The 17,177-nt window shown below is 46.8% G+C and overlaps 1 protein-coding gene across 3 annotated transcripts in view; it reads right to left on the bottom strand.

The window, feature by feature from the left end:
- gpc4 (glypican 4) overlaps positions 1–17,177 on the bottom strand; it is a 64,037-nt gene that overhangs the window by 9,532 nt on the left and 37,328 nt on the right. For all 3 annotated transcript variants that reach the window (XM_029771662.1, XM_029771663.1, XM_029771664.1), the window contains exons 3-5: positions 4,525–4,922; positions 2,661–2,826; positions 2,199–2,329 (exon numbers count right to left, since the gene is read on the bottom strand). In XM_029771662.1, the coding sequence (XP_029627522.1) occupies positions 2,199–2,329; positions 2,661–2,826; positions 4,525–4,922 (695 nt within the window). The remainder of the gene's footprint in view (positions 1–2,198; positions 2,330–2,660; positions 2,827–4,524; positions 4,923–17,177) is intronic.

Here is a 17,177-nt window from a genome sequence, read left to right as displayed (position 1 = left end):
CTGGCTGGCTAACGGACGGACGGGCTGGCTGGCTAACGGACGGACGGGCTGGCTGGCTAACGGACGGACGGGCTGGCTGGCTAACGGACGGACGGCTGGCTGGCTAACGGACGGACGGGCTGGCTGGCTAACGGACGGACGGGCTGGCTGGCTAACGGACGGACGGGCTGGCTGGCTACTAAAGGACGGACGGGCTGGCTGGCTAACGGACGGACGGGCTGGCTGGCTAACGGACGGACGGGCTGGCTGGCTAACGGACCGACGGGCTGGCTGGCTAACGGACCGACGGGCTGGCTGGCTAACGGACCGACGGGCTGGCTGGCTAACGGACCGACGGGCTGGCTGGCTAACGGACCGACGGGCTGGCTGGCTAACGGACCGACGGGCTGGCTGGCTAACGGACCGACGGGCTGGCTGGCTAACGGACCGACGGGCTGGCTGGCTAACGGACCGACGGGCTGGCTGGCTAACGGACGGACCGACGGGCTGGCTAACGGACGGACCGACGGGCTGGCTGACGGGCTGGCTGACGGACGGACTGACGGGCTGGCTAACGGGCGGACTGACGGGCTGGCTAACGGGCGGACTGACGGGCTGGCTAACGGGCGGACTGACTGGCTGGCTGGCTAACGGACCGACGGGCTGGCTGGCTAACGGACGGACGGACGGGCCGGCTAACGGACGGACGGGCCGGCTAACGGACGGACGGGCCGGCTAAGGACGGACGGGCCGGCTAACGGACGGACGGGCCGGACGGGCTGGCTAACGGACGGACTGACGGGCTGGCTGACGGACGGACTGACGGGCTGGCTAACGGGCGGACTGACGGGCTGGCTAACGGGCGGACTGACGGGCTGGCTAACGGGCGGACTGACTGGCAGGCTAACGGACCGACGGGCCGGCTAACGGACGGACGGGCTGGCTAACGGACGGACGGGCCGGCTAACGGACGGACGGGCCGGCTAACGGGCGGACGGGCCGGCTAACGGGCGGACGGGCCGGCTAACGGGCGGACGGGCTGACGGGCCGGCTAACGGGCGGACGGACTGACGGGCCGGCTAACGGGCGGACGGACGGGCTAACGGACGGACGGGCTGGCGCGGCTGACGGGCTGGCTAACAGACGGACGGGCTGACGGGCTGGCTAACGGACGGACTGACGGGCTGGCTAACGGGCGGACTGACGGGCTGGCTAACGGGCGGACTGACGGGCTGGGTAACGGGCGGACTGACGGGCTGGCTAACGGGCGGACTGACGGGCTGGCTAACGGGCGGACTGACGGGCTGGCTAACGGGCGGACTGACGGGCTGGCTAACGGGCGGACTGACGGGCTGGCTAACGGACGGACTGACGGGCTGGCTAACGGGCGGACTGACGGGCTGGCTAACGGGCGGACTGACGGGCTGGCTAACGGGCGGACTGACGGGCTGGCTAACGGACGGGCTGGCTGGCTAACGGACCGACGGGCTGGCTAACGGACCGACGGGCTGGCTGGCTGGCTAACGGACGGACGGGCTGGCTGGCTGGCTGACTGACGGGCTGGCTGGCTAACGGACGGACGGGCTGGCTGGCTGGCTAACGGACGGACGGGCGGGCTGGCTGGCTAACGGACGGACGGACGGGCTGGCTGGCTGGCTGACGGTCGGACGGGCTGGCTGACGGACGGGCTGACGGACGGACGGACGGGCTGGCTGACGGACGGGCTGGCTGGCTAACGGGCTGGCTGGCTAACGGACGGACGGACGGGCTGGCTAACGGACGGGCTGGCTGGCTAACGGACGGGCTGGCTGGCTGGCTAACGGACGGACGGGCTGGCTGGCTGGCTAACGGACGGACGGGCTGGCTGGTTGGCTAACGGACGGACGGGCTGGCTGACGGACGGACGGGCTGGCTGGCTGGCTAACGGACTGACGGGCTGGCTGGCTGGCTAACGGACTGACGGGCTGGCTGGCTGGCTAACGGACTGACGGGCTGGCTGGCTAACGGACGGACGGGCTGGCTGGCTGGCTAACGGACGGACGGGCTGGCTGGCTGGCTAACGGACGGACGGGCTGGCTGGCTGGCTAACGGACGGACGGGCTGGCTGGCTGGCTAACGGACGGACGGGCTGGCTAACGGACGGACGGGCTGGCTGGCTGGCTAACGGACGGGCTGGCTAACGGACGGACGGACGGGCTACCAGACAGGAAGTGACTCACCTTTTGTGACACCTGCATGCTGTTCTCCTGCATGTTCATGATGGCCTCAGAGATCTTGACGTCAATGGGATCCATGACAGACTCGAAGTTGAAGGGCCCCTCCAACCTCTCAGCCAGACTCAACATGGCATCTGAGAATCAGACAACTCAGTCACAATGAAAACAACCACACCCTAAGTAAATACTTCTGGAAGAAGCACTATAATCTTTTTGGGGCCTAGATTCTTTCGGCCATTTTCACTATGGGGCAATTTGTCCTGTTTCTACCAGCAGGGGGAAGCACACAGCAGTGTCAGTGTTTTGATCCTAAGAGGACTTAACAAGGCGCCCAAAATAAGGCCCAGTAAAGCTGCCACACAGAGAGGGGGTAGCAGGCACCAGAGGCACCCCAGTGGGGGACAGCGTGGCAGGAGATTAACACAGCAGAGTGAGCTGTTCCTTGTTGGATATGGAAGCCCTTACCCAGGAAGTTGTTCCACTCTGTGTCGAGATCGGCCTGGTTGGCCAGACAGCCACGCATCACATTGAGACAGTAGTTCTGACAAGGCTTGAGGGAAATCTGTCCAGAACAGTAGGGACAGTACATCATCTTCATGGCTGCCCGCACACAGCTGGGGGACGCATTGACCTGAGGGAGGGGGAAAGAGGAGGGAGTTAGTGACCAATGCATAGGGGTACAAAGTTAAGAGGTGAATGAACTGATCCTCATCTTAAACCAGCAGGCAGGACACTAAGACTAAGACTTACACACACACATTATATATATATATATATATATATATATATATATATATATATATATATATATATATATATATATATATATATATATATACATATATATACACATATATATATATATATACATATATATACACACACACACACAACATATCAAATTATCACTCAAATCCCACAATGTGATTTATAGTGAAAGTCCAATGTGCAGTATCTTACCATTAATGAGTCACTTCCAAAACTGCTAGAAACCTATCATGTCCTCTCTTCACACACACACCTAACAAAACAGTAACATTATGGAATCTTGAACTCCCATTCAGACAGTGTCCCAAATGTCACCTGCTTTCCACAGAGGTTAGAAAACACAGGAGGGTCAGGAAGAAATGTTCACCTGAACTCCCCACACCTGGTCAAACATTACAGGTTGTTATTCTGGGAACCAGGTATGGAAATGTTTGTCTATTTAGGGGTTTAAACCAGCTGTTCAGTGCATGAGAACACTGACCAAGGCTACAGATAACCACAGCCAGACCAGACCAACTCTCTACACAGGAGGCTTTAAGGGCACTTCATGCTACTTCTCAACATCCTCCCTGGATCCTACGTGACACTGAACCAACATATCCCATCACAGAGATGCTATAATGCAACTAATACACAGGGCCTTCAGAGTCTTCATACGTATTCCACATTTTGTTGATATACAGCCTAAATTCAAAATAGATAAAAGATTTTTCCTCTCACCCATCTACACACTATACCCCATAATGACAAAGTGAAAAAATGTTTAGACAATTTTGCCAATTTATTGAAAATGAAATTCAGAAATCTAAGTATCACACCCAATTCAATACTTTGTAGAAGCACTTTTGGCAGTGATTACACCTGTGAGTCTTCCTAGGTAAGACTAAGAGCTTTGCACACATGGATTGTACAACATTTGTACATTACCATTTCATTTTTTCTTCAAGCTCTGTCAAGTTGGTTGTTGATCTTTGCTAGACAACCATTTTCAAGTCTTGCTATAGATTTTGAAGCCAATATGTCAAAACTGTAACTAGCCACTCAGGAACATTCCATGTCATCTTGGTAAGCAACTCCTGTGTAGATATGGCCTTGTATTTTAGGTTATTGTCCTGCTGAAAGGTGAATTCATCTCCAGTGTCTGTTGGAAAGCAGACAACCAAGTTTCCCTATAGGATTTTTCCTGTGCTTAGCTCCATTCGGTTTCTTTTTATCCTAAAAAAAACTCCATAGTCCTTGCCGATGACAAGCATACCCATAACATGTAGCCACCACCATGCTTGAAAATATGAAGCATGGTACTGAGTGATGTGTTGGATTTTCCCCAAACATAATGCTTTGTATTCAGAACAGAAAGTTCCTTTTCTTTGCCACATTTTTTGCAGTTTTGTCTTATTGTAAACAGGATTATGGGGTATTGTGTGTAGATGAGTGATACAAAATCTCAATGCAATGCATTTTCAATTCTGGCAGTAACCACAAAATGTTGAAAGACTCAAGGGGTGTGAATACTTTCTGAAAGCACTGTATATGTAATACTACGCATTAACATCCCTCTTACCGTGGAGACCTTGTTGACCACCTCGGGCATGAGCGCCAGGCCGCGGGTAAAGGTGCGCGCCGCCACGAAGGCCCGTGTCAGCTGGAGGCGGAGCTTGCGTGGCACGTCTCCAAACGGTTTTAGCTGCTCGGTGTGGCGGCTGACGCACTCCATGTAGGCGTCGCTGAACTCGTACTGGACGTTGACCAATCGGAACATCCTCTCCAGGAGGTCTTCCCAGAAGTCAGACAGCATGGAGTCCAGGTTGACCACGCCGCTGCCCGAAACGTAGTAGCGCTTCAGCTCCTGGAAGAAGTGCTTGAATAGCTCGGCGTTCTGCACGTACATCTTGCCGTATGTGCGCACGAACATGTCGTTGAGCGAGCGCTCTGCGTTGTCCAGTAACTCGCGGAAGAACTCTGCAGACAGGAAAGAAAGGGTGTAAGTATGACAATAGCGCATAGCTAAGACTTTGAATATCAACATCACACAGTTTGGTAATGATAGGCTATATTTGTGAACCTAATAGAAAATTAGCAGAGGTTATTATGAGGTGATATGATATTGAGGAAATGTCATTTGTGACATTCTCAGTGTGATAGATAATGGCTTTGTAAATCTTCCAGAACATGTGGACGGAAGGGGGAGCAGATTTTAATCAACCTCATCTTAATACCATATTTACTCTGCCAGAGGTTGAAACTATGTATTCTATTTATATCTAAAAACAAACATACAGTTGAAGTTGGCATAAGATATTTTTTTTTTACAATATTGCCTTTCGTGAACTAACACTCAACCTTGACCATTTGTACATCTTTTCTACTAGCACTGACTTTGCTTATAGCTAATTTGAGGAAAAATATACTATGACAGATGTGGTTGTCGCACCTAGCTGTCTTAAATATAGACTGAAAATGTTAGAGCTAGATCAAAATAAAGAATGTTAATTTCCTACAATTCTATGCATTTTACCATGGCTAGTGCTGTGTTCCTCTGCTCAAACATTTTAACAAAATCAAACTGGCATTTCCCTTGAATGGCCGCTGACCCCAGTTTAAAAACCCCTGTCCCATTGTACATCTCCACAACCAGATTGAACGTCTCCTCAATAATGTTTTTGGCAGTGTGTCTGTGACTGTGTCATTAGAATGGTACTCCAGAGAGACAGATTTAGGTCTGCACAGCACTCTCAGAATGCATAGCTCCAGGCTATAGAAAACCTGACTTGCGTCCAAAATGGCACCCTATTCCCTATACATTGTCATTTAGCAGACGCTCTTATCCAGAGCGACTTTAGTTAGAGAATTTATCATAAGGCAGCGAGGTGGGACCACCACATCTCAAGTCATAGTACGTACATTCTTTCCTCAATTAAGTAGCTATCAGCAAAGTCAGAGGTAGAAAGGGGAAAAAGTCAAGTGCTAGTTCACGAAAGGCAAAAAAAGGTTATATAGTACACTACTTTTGACCGAGGCCCATAGTGTACTATATAGGGAATAGGGTTCCATTTGGGACCAGTCCTCCTGTAGCTGCCAATAGGGTTGAAAATCAGAGGGGTTATGATCAAAACAGATGGATGTTTATTTCATTTGACATTGTCCTGTATGTACTGGTTTCCCTTCACAGCAGTGTCCCAACATCAGGAATAGCGCAGTGTCCCAACATCAGGAATAGCGCAGTGTCCCAACATCAGGAATAGCGCAGTGTCCCAACATCAGGAATAGCGCAGTGTCCCAACATCAGGAATAGCGCAGTGTCCCAACAGCAGGAATAGCGCAGTGTCCCAACAGCAGGAATAGCGCAGTGTCCCAACAGCAGGAATAGCACAGTGTCCCAACAGCAGGAATAGCACAGTGTCCCAACAGCAGGAATAGCACAGTGTCCCAACAGCAGGAATAGCACAGTGTCCCAACAGCAGGAATAGCACAGTGTCCCAACAGCAGGAATAGCACAGTGTCCCAACAGCAGGAATAGCACAGTGTCCCAACAGCAGGAATAGCACAGTGTCCCAACAGCAGGAATAGCAGTGTCCCAACAGCAGGAATAGCAGTGTCCCAACAACAGGAATAGCAGTGTCCCAACAACAGGAATAGCAGTGTCCCAACAGCAGGAATAGCAGTGTCCCAACAGCAGGACAGCACATAAAATCCCTCAGCAGAAAAAAAACACCATGGGAATGGTTGTATGGGAAGGGAGGAAGAGAAAGAAAAGAGTGAGGGGGGATGAGAGGTGGAGCGAGCGAGAGAGCGAGAGGCTGAATATGGGAGAGGTGGTTGCCTGGTTCCTGTAAACCCACTGCCATTCAACAGAAACGTCTCTCCACATCAAGCCGCCTCAGACTGACCACCAATGGCATTTTTCTGTTGTCACATTCCATTCGTTTTCCTTTCTCCCTGCTCCTCTTGGTCTGTCCTTCAGAGGCATTTTCAATAGGATTACTGCTCCCCCCTTCCTCCCTTTCCATATAGGGACCCGTCCCCCCTCTCTCACTCTCTCCCTCCAATGCTTTCAGTTGGTCAGTTCCTTCAGAAGGCTCTCTTCAGTAGAGACGGGGAACAATGACCTACTTCATCCTAAGGAATGTCCATCACCCCCCCACCCCCCAAATAATCCAGCACCCCTCTCCCACGAACCCCCCGCTACCCCCACTTTCTTAATCTGAACAAAATGAGAATTCCAGACTCACTGCAAAATGCTTCACCTCTCTCTCATGCGCGGCACCATACACCCCCCTTCACCCCTCTCTCATGCGCGGCACCATACACCCCCCTTCACCCCTCTCTCATGCGCGGCACCATACACCCCCCTTCACCCCTCTCATGTGCGGCACCATACACCCCCCCCTTCACCCCTCTCTCATGCGCGGCACCATACACCCCCCTTCACCCCTCTCTCATGCGCGGCACCATACACCCCCCCCCCTTCACCCCTCTCTCATGCGCGGCACCATACACCCCCCTTCACCCCTCTCTCATGCGCGGCACCATACACCCCCCTTCACCCCTCTGTCTCATCTCTTTCTCCTTGTACACACAGCTTCGGTTCCGCTGTAGTTTCTGTGTGCCCTCTGCCCGGCTTTGAAATGTAAAGTTCCCATGCTCTCTCCGAGGGAGTCACCAAACGCTCCTGAATTCGGGTACCAGGACACACACACACACACTGCAAGTGCGGCGCTGTCACTTCCACTTCAGACTGACAATCTAAAAAGAAAAACGAAGTGGGGGAGGGGTGGGGGCGGCTTGGGGAGGGTTAAGTTGAGGGCTTTTTTAACTCCAAATCCCCACTGTGTCACCAAGGATACCGGAAACACTGCAGCACTTCCATTCACGTCCCCCACACACAAAGACAGGCGAGAGGGCACCAAACTCCACGCTCCATTGACAGAGATTAAAACAAAAGGTCCTTCTACCCCCCACCACCCCCCACTCTGGAATGTCAGTTGCCACAAGTTTAAAGTCAGTGAAAGGAGACACGAGGGAGGGGAGGAGGGAGGACAGGCCCCATCATCCTGCCTATGCAGACATACTAATGAACCACCACTTCCCACCCAAAAGATCAGTGCTGGCCAAGATGTACAGGGGGTCAGTAACAAGGTAGCACAAAACACACTTCTAGTTGTAACTTCTGGTTGTTTTTAAAGATGGATTCAAGTTGAGCGGGTTTCTCTGGCTGAAGCTATGGCCTCTAGTATGAAACCAGCATTACACTGGCATCTTGATTCATCATTAAAAACGGTTTATGACATACAGCCGTCGGCCAACAGCTAGGCCGTGGAGCAGCACACTCCCTTAAGGGTTCTCCTGAAGAAAAATGTGCTTACCGCTCAACCATTGGTTAAGGAAAAGGTAGGTGAAAGGTTAAAGGAAAGGGATCATGGTGTGTAGGGAAACACTAAGGACATATGAGGCAGTATAGCCGCTTAACCTGTGTGTGTTCGTGTGAGAGTCTGAATGTAGATCCTGACAGCAAGAATCTTGTTAGAGAAAAGAGAGAGAGAGAGCCTGGAAGAATCTCTTCCCCCGCCCCCAAAATATGAAGCACTGATGTTGGGCCCAATCCATCACCCCAAGAGAGGAGCTGACCGACCTCCCTAGCACTCCTCCCTCCCCTTTCCTCCCATAAGGAGAATTGGACTTCCATCCTACCCCCTCTATCCTCACAGTAATTGCTCCCTTCTCTTGTGGGGTTCCACCCCTCCTGCTGTTAGGACCGCAGTGCTGGAGATGTATGGGTCTTGATGCGTGTGTCCTGGGGCAGAAGGGCTTAATCCCAGACATAGCTAGCTCCCCCAGACAGACAGACAGGGACAAACACAAACCCCAGGTCAGAGGGAGATAAAAGAGAGCGAGAACTATTTCTGGCCCATACTTAATTGGCCATGACTCCTAACTCCAGGCACATGAGGACTCTGCTCTACCACTTCCTGTGTGTCTGTTTGTCTCCAGCTCCAGATGAACCATTAGCCACCATCATCATTACCATCTCCAGCCACTAAATACAACGAGCCGCAGGCACGTTTCCCATGGCAGACACTGTGCACCGTGGCAGACACGTCCGTAGGAAATGGCTGCTTCTGGACGTCTCAATGTGAGAATTGGGGTGTAATCACTAATCCAAACTCTTGCAAAACGGAACAACTAAATTCAGGTACTGTAAAACTTCAAATTAAAACGCTGAGTCTCAAATAGGCGCCTGTCCCTTATAGCCGGGCAATGGCACACAATTCAGAAAATAAACGTCTGTTTCAAATAAACAATGGGTCGAAATGAATTGTTTACGAGGTTAAACTGAATTACCAGAGATGTAACCGAGTCACAATTTTGCAAGTCCTAAGCAAGTCTTAATCTTCAAGTCAAGTCCCAAGTAATAATGGGCAAGTGTCAAGTAAAGTCCCAAGTTCCACAGCTCAGGGTGAGTCAAGCCACAAGTCCCTAATTTAGGGTTTCGAGTCCTCATGTCAATTAAGTGTCTAATGCCAATTTTATTGCAATTGAAATGCATCAGTGATTTTGGACACATGTTTTACAAATGGCATACCTTTTCCCCCACTACCAGTCTTTGAAACTGAATGCTACACTTTTTGGGACCAATGATGCCCTGATGCAGAGGTGGCACCACAGGTCCCAGAGTGGTGGGGCAAATTGTTTTCCCTGGGGCCCGGAGCATTTACTAATCTGGTAACCTACCCAGGTATACATCAGGACCCTATAGGATCTGACAGCGATTCATTAGTAGTTGTAAAAAGGTATGTATATTTGCAAGGGATCAGATTTACATTTGAGTCATTTAGCAGACGCTCTTATCCAGAGCTACTTGCAGGAGCAATTAGGGTTAAGTGCCTTGCTCAAGGAAATACCAATATATTTTTCACTTAGTCGGCTCGGGGATTCGAACCATTGACCTTTCGGTTACTGACCCAACGCTCTTAACTACTAGGCTACCTGCCGGCTAGGTACACAGGTATTTTCTAAACTGGTCATATGGTTTTAAAGAAATTCTGGAAAAACTACTGGCCCTAGGGAGTTTTGAAAACCCTGTCAAACTGCAGCAACCTTGTACTTTTTAATAGGAATTCATTTAAAACTAGACTTTACACAGACAACCACTGCAATTGGACAATAGAACTCACAGGGATGATTGCTTTATGCAGGTTTGCATTGTATAGGCCAATGCAACTGCAATTAAAAATAACGTATATTTATGTAATCAGTATTATGTAGGTGAAAGATGGGTGGCTGATCATCTGACTGATCACCTCATTCAGGGCAACTCAATACAGCAAATGCAATGTGGATTCAGAACTAACCATTCTACCAAAACAGCCAACTATTTTCTGGAGTGCATTAAATCTAAACTGGACATAGTGGTGAAGTCGGTGCAGTCTTTTTGGATCTTAAAATGGCTTTTGATACTGTGAATCATGACGTTCTCCTATCCAAACTATCCTCCCTTTGTGTGCACTGAAGTCATTAGTTGGATGTATTCCTATCTGACAAACAGAAGAAAAATGGTTCGTTTGGGGGACACTCAGTAGGACTTTTTACTATAACATTGGCATCCCACAAGGGTCAATATTACACACCCTTCTGTTTAACATCAACAGTTGAAGTTGGAAGTTTACATACACCATAGCCAAATACATTTGTACTGTTTTTCAAAATTCCTGACATTTAATACAAGTACAAATTCCCTGTCTTAGGATCACCACTTTATTGTAAGAATGTGAAATGTCAGAATAATAGTAGAGAGAATGATTTATTTCAGTTTTTATTGCTTTCGTCACATTCCCAGTGGATGAGAAGTTTACATACACTCAATTAGTATTTCGTAGCATTGCCTTAACATTGTTTAACTTGGGTCAAATGTTTCAGGTAGCCTTCCACAAGCTTCCCACAATAAGTTGGGTGAATTTTGGCCCATTCCTCCTGACAGAGCTGGTGTAACTGAGTCAGGTTTGTAGGCCTCCTTGCTCGCACATGCTTTTTCAGTTCTGCCGACAAATGTTCTATAGGATTGAGGTCAGGGCTTTGTGATGGCCACTCCAATACCTTGACTTTGTTGTCCTTAAGCTATTTTGCCACAACTCCGGAAGTATGCTTGGGGTCATTGTCCATATGGAAGACCCATTTCTGACCAAGCTTTAACTTCCTGACTGATGTCTTGAGATGTTGCTTCAATATATCCACATACATTTCCCATCCTCATGATGCCATCTATTTTGTGAAGTGCACCAGTCCCCTCTGCAGCAAAGCACCCCCACAACATGATGCTGCCACCCCTGTGCTTCACGGTTGGGATGGTGTTCTTCGGCTTGCGAGCTTCCCCCTTTTTCCTCCAAACATAACAATGGTCATTATGGCCAAACAGTTCTATTTTTGTTTCATCAGACCAGAGGAAATTTCTCCAAAAAGTACAATCTTTGTCCCCATGTGCGGTTGCAAACCGTAGTCTGGCTTTTTTATGGCGGTTTTGAAGCAGTGGCTTCTTCATTGCTGAGCGTCATTTCAGGTTATGTCGATATAGGACTCGTTTTACTGTGGATATAGATATTTTTGTACCCGTTTCCTCCAGCATCTTCACAAGGTCCTTTGCTGTTGTTCTGGGATTGATTTGCACTTTTGGCACTAAAGTACATTCATCTCTAGGAGACAGAACGCGTCTCCTTCCTGAGCGATATGACGGCTGCGTGGTCACATGGTGTTTATACTTGCGTACTATTGTTTGTACAGATGAACATGGTACCTTCAGGTTTTTGGAAATTGCTCCCAAGGATGAACCAGACTTCTGGAGGTCTGCAATTTTTTTCTGGCGTCTTGGCTGATTTCTTTTGATTTTCCCATGATGTCCATCAAAGAGGCACTGAGTTTGAAGGTAGGCCTTGAAATACATCCACACGTACACCTCCAATTGACTCAAATGATGTCAATTAGCCTATCAGAAGCTTCTAAAGCCATGTCATCATTTTCCAAGCTGCTTAAAGGCACAGTCAACTTAGTGTATGTAAACTTCTGACCCACTGGAATTGTGATAGTGAATTTTTAGTGAAATAGTCTGTAAACAATTGTTGGAAAAGTTACTTGTGTCATGCACAAAGTAGATGTCCTAACCGACTTGCCAAAACTATAGTTTGTTAACAAGAAATGTGTGGAGTGGTTGAAAAACGAGTTTTAATGACTCCAACCTAAGTGTATGTAAACTTCCGACTTCAACTGTATATAAAATGATCTCCCACTTGCTTGCCCACAAGTTAACATGCAGACAATACAGTTCTGTATGTACACTAAAAAAATAGACAACTAGTTGTTAAGTTAACTGAAGCTATGGTACATGTTTCTAAAATGGACGACTAATTCTTGCCTGCATTTAAAAAAAATTAAAAAATTAAAAATCGACAAGACTAAGTACTTCTCTAAGAAATCCATTGATTCTTCCCAACCAGCTTTTTCTTGTTAAGGGGGAAAATCTGAAAGTTGTGTCTAACTTCAGATATCGCAGCGTCATTTTGGACTCCAACTTGACATTTAAGAAACATGTGAAGGTGGTGGTTAACACGGTCAAGTTTGGATTATCCAACTTTAGGTTTATAAGACCTTTCCTTCCTCTGGAGGCCACCAAACTGTATATACACATGCTATGGTCTTCTCACATCTAAGATATTGCCTCACATGCTGGTCACAAGCAGGAGCTACTATTCTGAAAACAATTGAATCACTCTACAAACTTAAGATTTTATAACAAACAAAACAGTTACCACCATTGTCATATCATTTACAAACATAATTTACTTAGTCTGGATAGCTTAAATCAGGATGTAGATGCAAGCCTGGTCTTTAAGATCCTGCATGGTCTTTCCTCTCCCCCCTATGCCGGCATATCATGCTCAAGGAAAGCACCTCCAGGATAACAAGGGCAGTAACTAAAGGGGATCGCCATGTCTCTTTCCAACACAGTAAAAATGGGTCAACCAGCCCTTCTCTGTTAGAGCTACAATATACTGGAATGCATTGCCCATGGACTTGAGACGCAAATTAGCTTTTGGCTAACCTGGGCACATTTACATGGATGTTGCATTATTGTAATATTGATGTTGATTAATGTGCATTGTCCCCTATAAATAAATAGTAAAAAATAAAGAGTGTTTAATTTCAGTTAATCATTTTAACTGGTAGCCTAGCCTAGCCAGCCCAAGTTTGAATATAGCCTAAACCAAATTTGATTAAATTCATATTTTACTTCTAACACAAATAAATGGGCTATAAATATTCTACATAACATTCCCACTTTGTTTACCCTACTCAGAGTGCAAGAGGGTAAAGGGCATTGGCTGTAGCCTATGCAGCTGCAGGCTGTGGTTGTTATCAGTAGCCTAGTTGATCAGACTGAGAAATCGTCTCGTTTTCTTCCCATACAGTTTAGGTGTGGGCTGCTGCAACATTTCTGTAAATAGTTCTTGCTTGCGTCTGTTGGGAGTGATGTGTTATGTTTGCTAAATAAATACCGGGAAGATAGTGGAGCGGCGCACGCTTTACTAGATTACGTGCTTTGTGCCTGGCATGCGTAACCTGTGATTTCCGTGAATCTAATTGAACCTAATTGAACAAGAAACAGAATGCACAGAACCTGCAGCACTCCGATATAAAGGACACATGGTGTGCGAGAAGACAAATCAAGTCTCTCCAGTCATACAACTCAAGTCCAAGTTAAGTCACGAGTCATAGATGATCAAGTCAAAATCGAGTGGCAAGTGTTTTTCTATTGGCCAAGTCAAGTCTCAAAATCAAGTAGTGCTCCAGTCCAAGTCACATGACTCGAATTACCATGAATGTTTGAGGTTTAACGTTTGATTACATTAAATAATTCAGTAATGACTTTAAAGAAATTGCAATCTCCCATTTTAATCACCAGTAAGAAACTGTTAGCCATTGGCAAGCAAAAAAACAGTCAACTTCAGGACAACAGAACCCCATAAATCGTCTGGTCACCCTCTAGTGGCGAAAGTAAGAACTGTCGGAAAAGTACAGTCAAAGAATTCTTGTCAAATAAACAGTCATACTAAGACAAAAGAAATGTGACCGTGTGTAAATTATAACATTAGTGAAGGAAATAAATGTATTAAAATGCTTGAAGTAACATCTGTAGCTCAGTTGGTAGAGCATGGTGTTTGCAACGCATGGTGTTTGCAACGCCAGGGTTGTGGGTTCGATTCCCACGGGGGGGGCCATGTATGAAATGTATGCATTCACTACTGTAAGTCGCTCTGGATAAGAGTGTCTGCTAAATGACTAAAATGTACTGTAAAAATGTAAGTAAACAACTAACCATGCAAATGAGCAAAAGCTGTGTGCATCAAGCTGGACACCCCACCCAGGGAGAGAGCCGCCTGAGCTGGACACCCCACCCAGGGAGAGAGCCGCCTGAGCTGGACACCCCACCCAGGGAGAGAGCCGCCTGAGCTGGACACCCTGGACTAATGGTTCAGACGGAGAAGAGCACATCAGGGCTTTGTAAAGGTATCCCACATCTAACAGCTCTGAGAGACAGGCCACCCTGACACAGAACATACGCGTGAGACCGAGAGAGCGGGCGGGCTAAAGCAGCCACCACATTCCGACATGTCACATTCTTGTTCACATCTGGCTGCAATACACATACTCCCTGTTAGACTATCCTGCATACACTCATTTACAGGACCAACCTGGGGAAGGAGTCAATTGAAAGCTGGGGATGATTAGGTGGCTATGATGGTATGAGGGCCAGATTGGGAATTTAGCCAGGACAGGGTTAACACTAGAGGTCGACCGATTATGATTTTTCAATGCCAATACCGATTATTGGAGGACCAAAAAAAGCTGCTACCGATTAAATCGGACAATTTTTCTTTATATATATATATATATTTGTAATAATGACAATTACAACAATACTGAATGAACAATGAATACTTAAACTTAATATAATACATAAAAATAATCAATTTAGTCTCAAATAATGAAACATGTTCAATTTGGTTTAAATAATGCAAAAACACTGTTGGAGAAGAAAGTAAAAGTGCAATATGTGCCATGTACAAAGCCAATGTTTAAGTTCCTTGCTCAGAACATATGAAAGCTGGTGGTTCCTTCTAACATGAGTCTTCAATATTCCCAGTTAAGTTTTAGGTTGTAGTTATTATAGGACTCTCTCTCTCTCTACCATTTGTATTTCATAGACCTTTGACTATTGGATATTCTTATAAGCACTATTGTATTGCCAGCCTAATCTCGGGAGTTGATATGCTTGAAGTCATAAACAACGCTGCGCTTCAAGTATTGCGGAAAGCTGCTGGCAAATGGAGGAAAGTGCTGTTTAAATGAATGCTTATGAGCCTGCTGCTGCCTACCACCGCTCAGTCAGACTGCTCTATCAAATCATAGACTTAATTATTAATAAACACACAAATACGAGCCTTAGGTCATTAATATGGTCAAATTTGGAAACTATCCTTTCTTAAACAAAACGTTTATTCTTTCAGTGAAATACAGAACCGTTCCGTATTTTATCTAACGGGTGGCATCCCTAAGTCTAAATATTGCTGTTACGTTGCACAACATTCAATGTTATGTCATAATTACCGTAATTTCCGGACTATAAGCCGCTACTTTTTCCCAGGCTTTGAACCTCGCGGCTTAAACAATGACGCGGCTAATATATGGATTTTTCCCGCTTTCAAATCAAATAAAAAAATGTAAAAACACATTCTGTGACGTGCTCAGTTTTTTGGCGGCATGAAGCTTCATTAGACCAATGAAATTGCCGAACAGGTTAAGGTCAAACAACTTTTTTGTTTACTGTTTAGATTAAATCGAGCGCTCTCAAACTTCCCATCATTCTAATTATGGTAGTCATTTTGTCACCCTCATCATGGCAAAGACACGGAGAAATGCATATGATGCAGCTTTCAAGTTGAAGGCGATTGATCTGGCTGTTGGAAAAGGAAATAGAGCTGCTGCACGGGAGCTTGGTCTGGAGCAATTACTTTCTTGGTAGGCTACTGTTTACTGCTAATTTTTTATTTTTTGTTACAAGCCGTGTTTCGTTAAAGCCTATTTATTTAGTTACAAGCCGTGTTTCGTTAAAGCCTATTTATTTTTGTTACAAGCCGTGTTTCGTTAAAGCCTATTTATTTTTGTTACAAGCCGTGTTTCGTTAAAGCCTATTTATTTTTGTTACAAGCCGTGTTTCGTTAAAGCCTGTGTAAAGTTCATTTGTTTAAATGTACCGGTAAACACCTGCGGCTTATAGATATGTGCGGCTTATTTATGTTCAAAATAATATATTTTTTAAAATTCAGTGGGTGCGGCTTATAGTCAGGTGCGCTCAATAGTCCGGAAATTACGGTATGTAAAATTCTGGCAAATTAATTACGGTCCTTGTTAGGAAGAAATGGCCTTCACACAGTTTGCAATAAGCCAGGCGACCCAAACTGCTGCATATACCCTGACTCTGCTTACACTGAACGCAAGAGAAGTGACACAGTTTCAGGGATCGCATTGATTATATGCAACGCAGGACAAGCTATTTAAACTAGTAATATCATCAACCATGTGTAGTTAACTAGTGATTATGTTAAGATTGATTGTTTTTTATAAGGTAAGTTTAATGCTAGCTAGCAACTTACCTTGGCTTCTTACTGCATTCGCGTAACAGGCAGGCTCCTCGTGGAGTGCAATGTAAAGCAGGTGGTTAGAGCCATGAACTAGTTAACCGTAAGGTTGCAAGATTGCAGGCAGCAAAGAGCCATGAGTCAATCACATAACAGGTGGTCAGCCTGCCACGCAGTCTCCTCATGGATTGCAATATAGTCGGACATAATTGGCATCCAAAAATGCCAATTACCGATTGTTATGAAAACTTGAAATCGGCCCCAAATAAAATCGGCCCTTCCGATTAATCGGTCGACCTCTAGTTAACACCCCAACCTTTAAGATAAGTGCCTTGGAACCTTCAGTGACCAGAGAGTCAGGACACCCGTTTTAACACCCAATCTGAAAGACAGCACCCTGCGCAGGGCAATGTCCCATTCACTGCCCTGGGAACTACTTAGACCAGAGGGCAGAGTTCCCCCTACTGGACCTCCAACACCACTTAGAGCAGCATCTGGTCTCCCATCCAGGGACCAACCCTACTTCGCT

Source organism: Salmo trutta, chromosome 13 (assembly GCF_901001165.1).
Source record: "Salmo trutta chromosome 13, fSalTru1.1, whole genome shotgun sequence".
In the NCBI taxonomy this organism is placed as follows: Eukaryota; Metazoa; Chordata; class Actinopteri; order Salmoniformes; family Salmonidae; genus Salmo; species Salmo trutta.
This window is presented reverse-complemented; position numbering and strand designations above follow the sequence as displayed.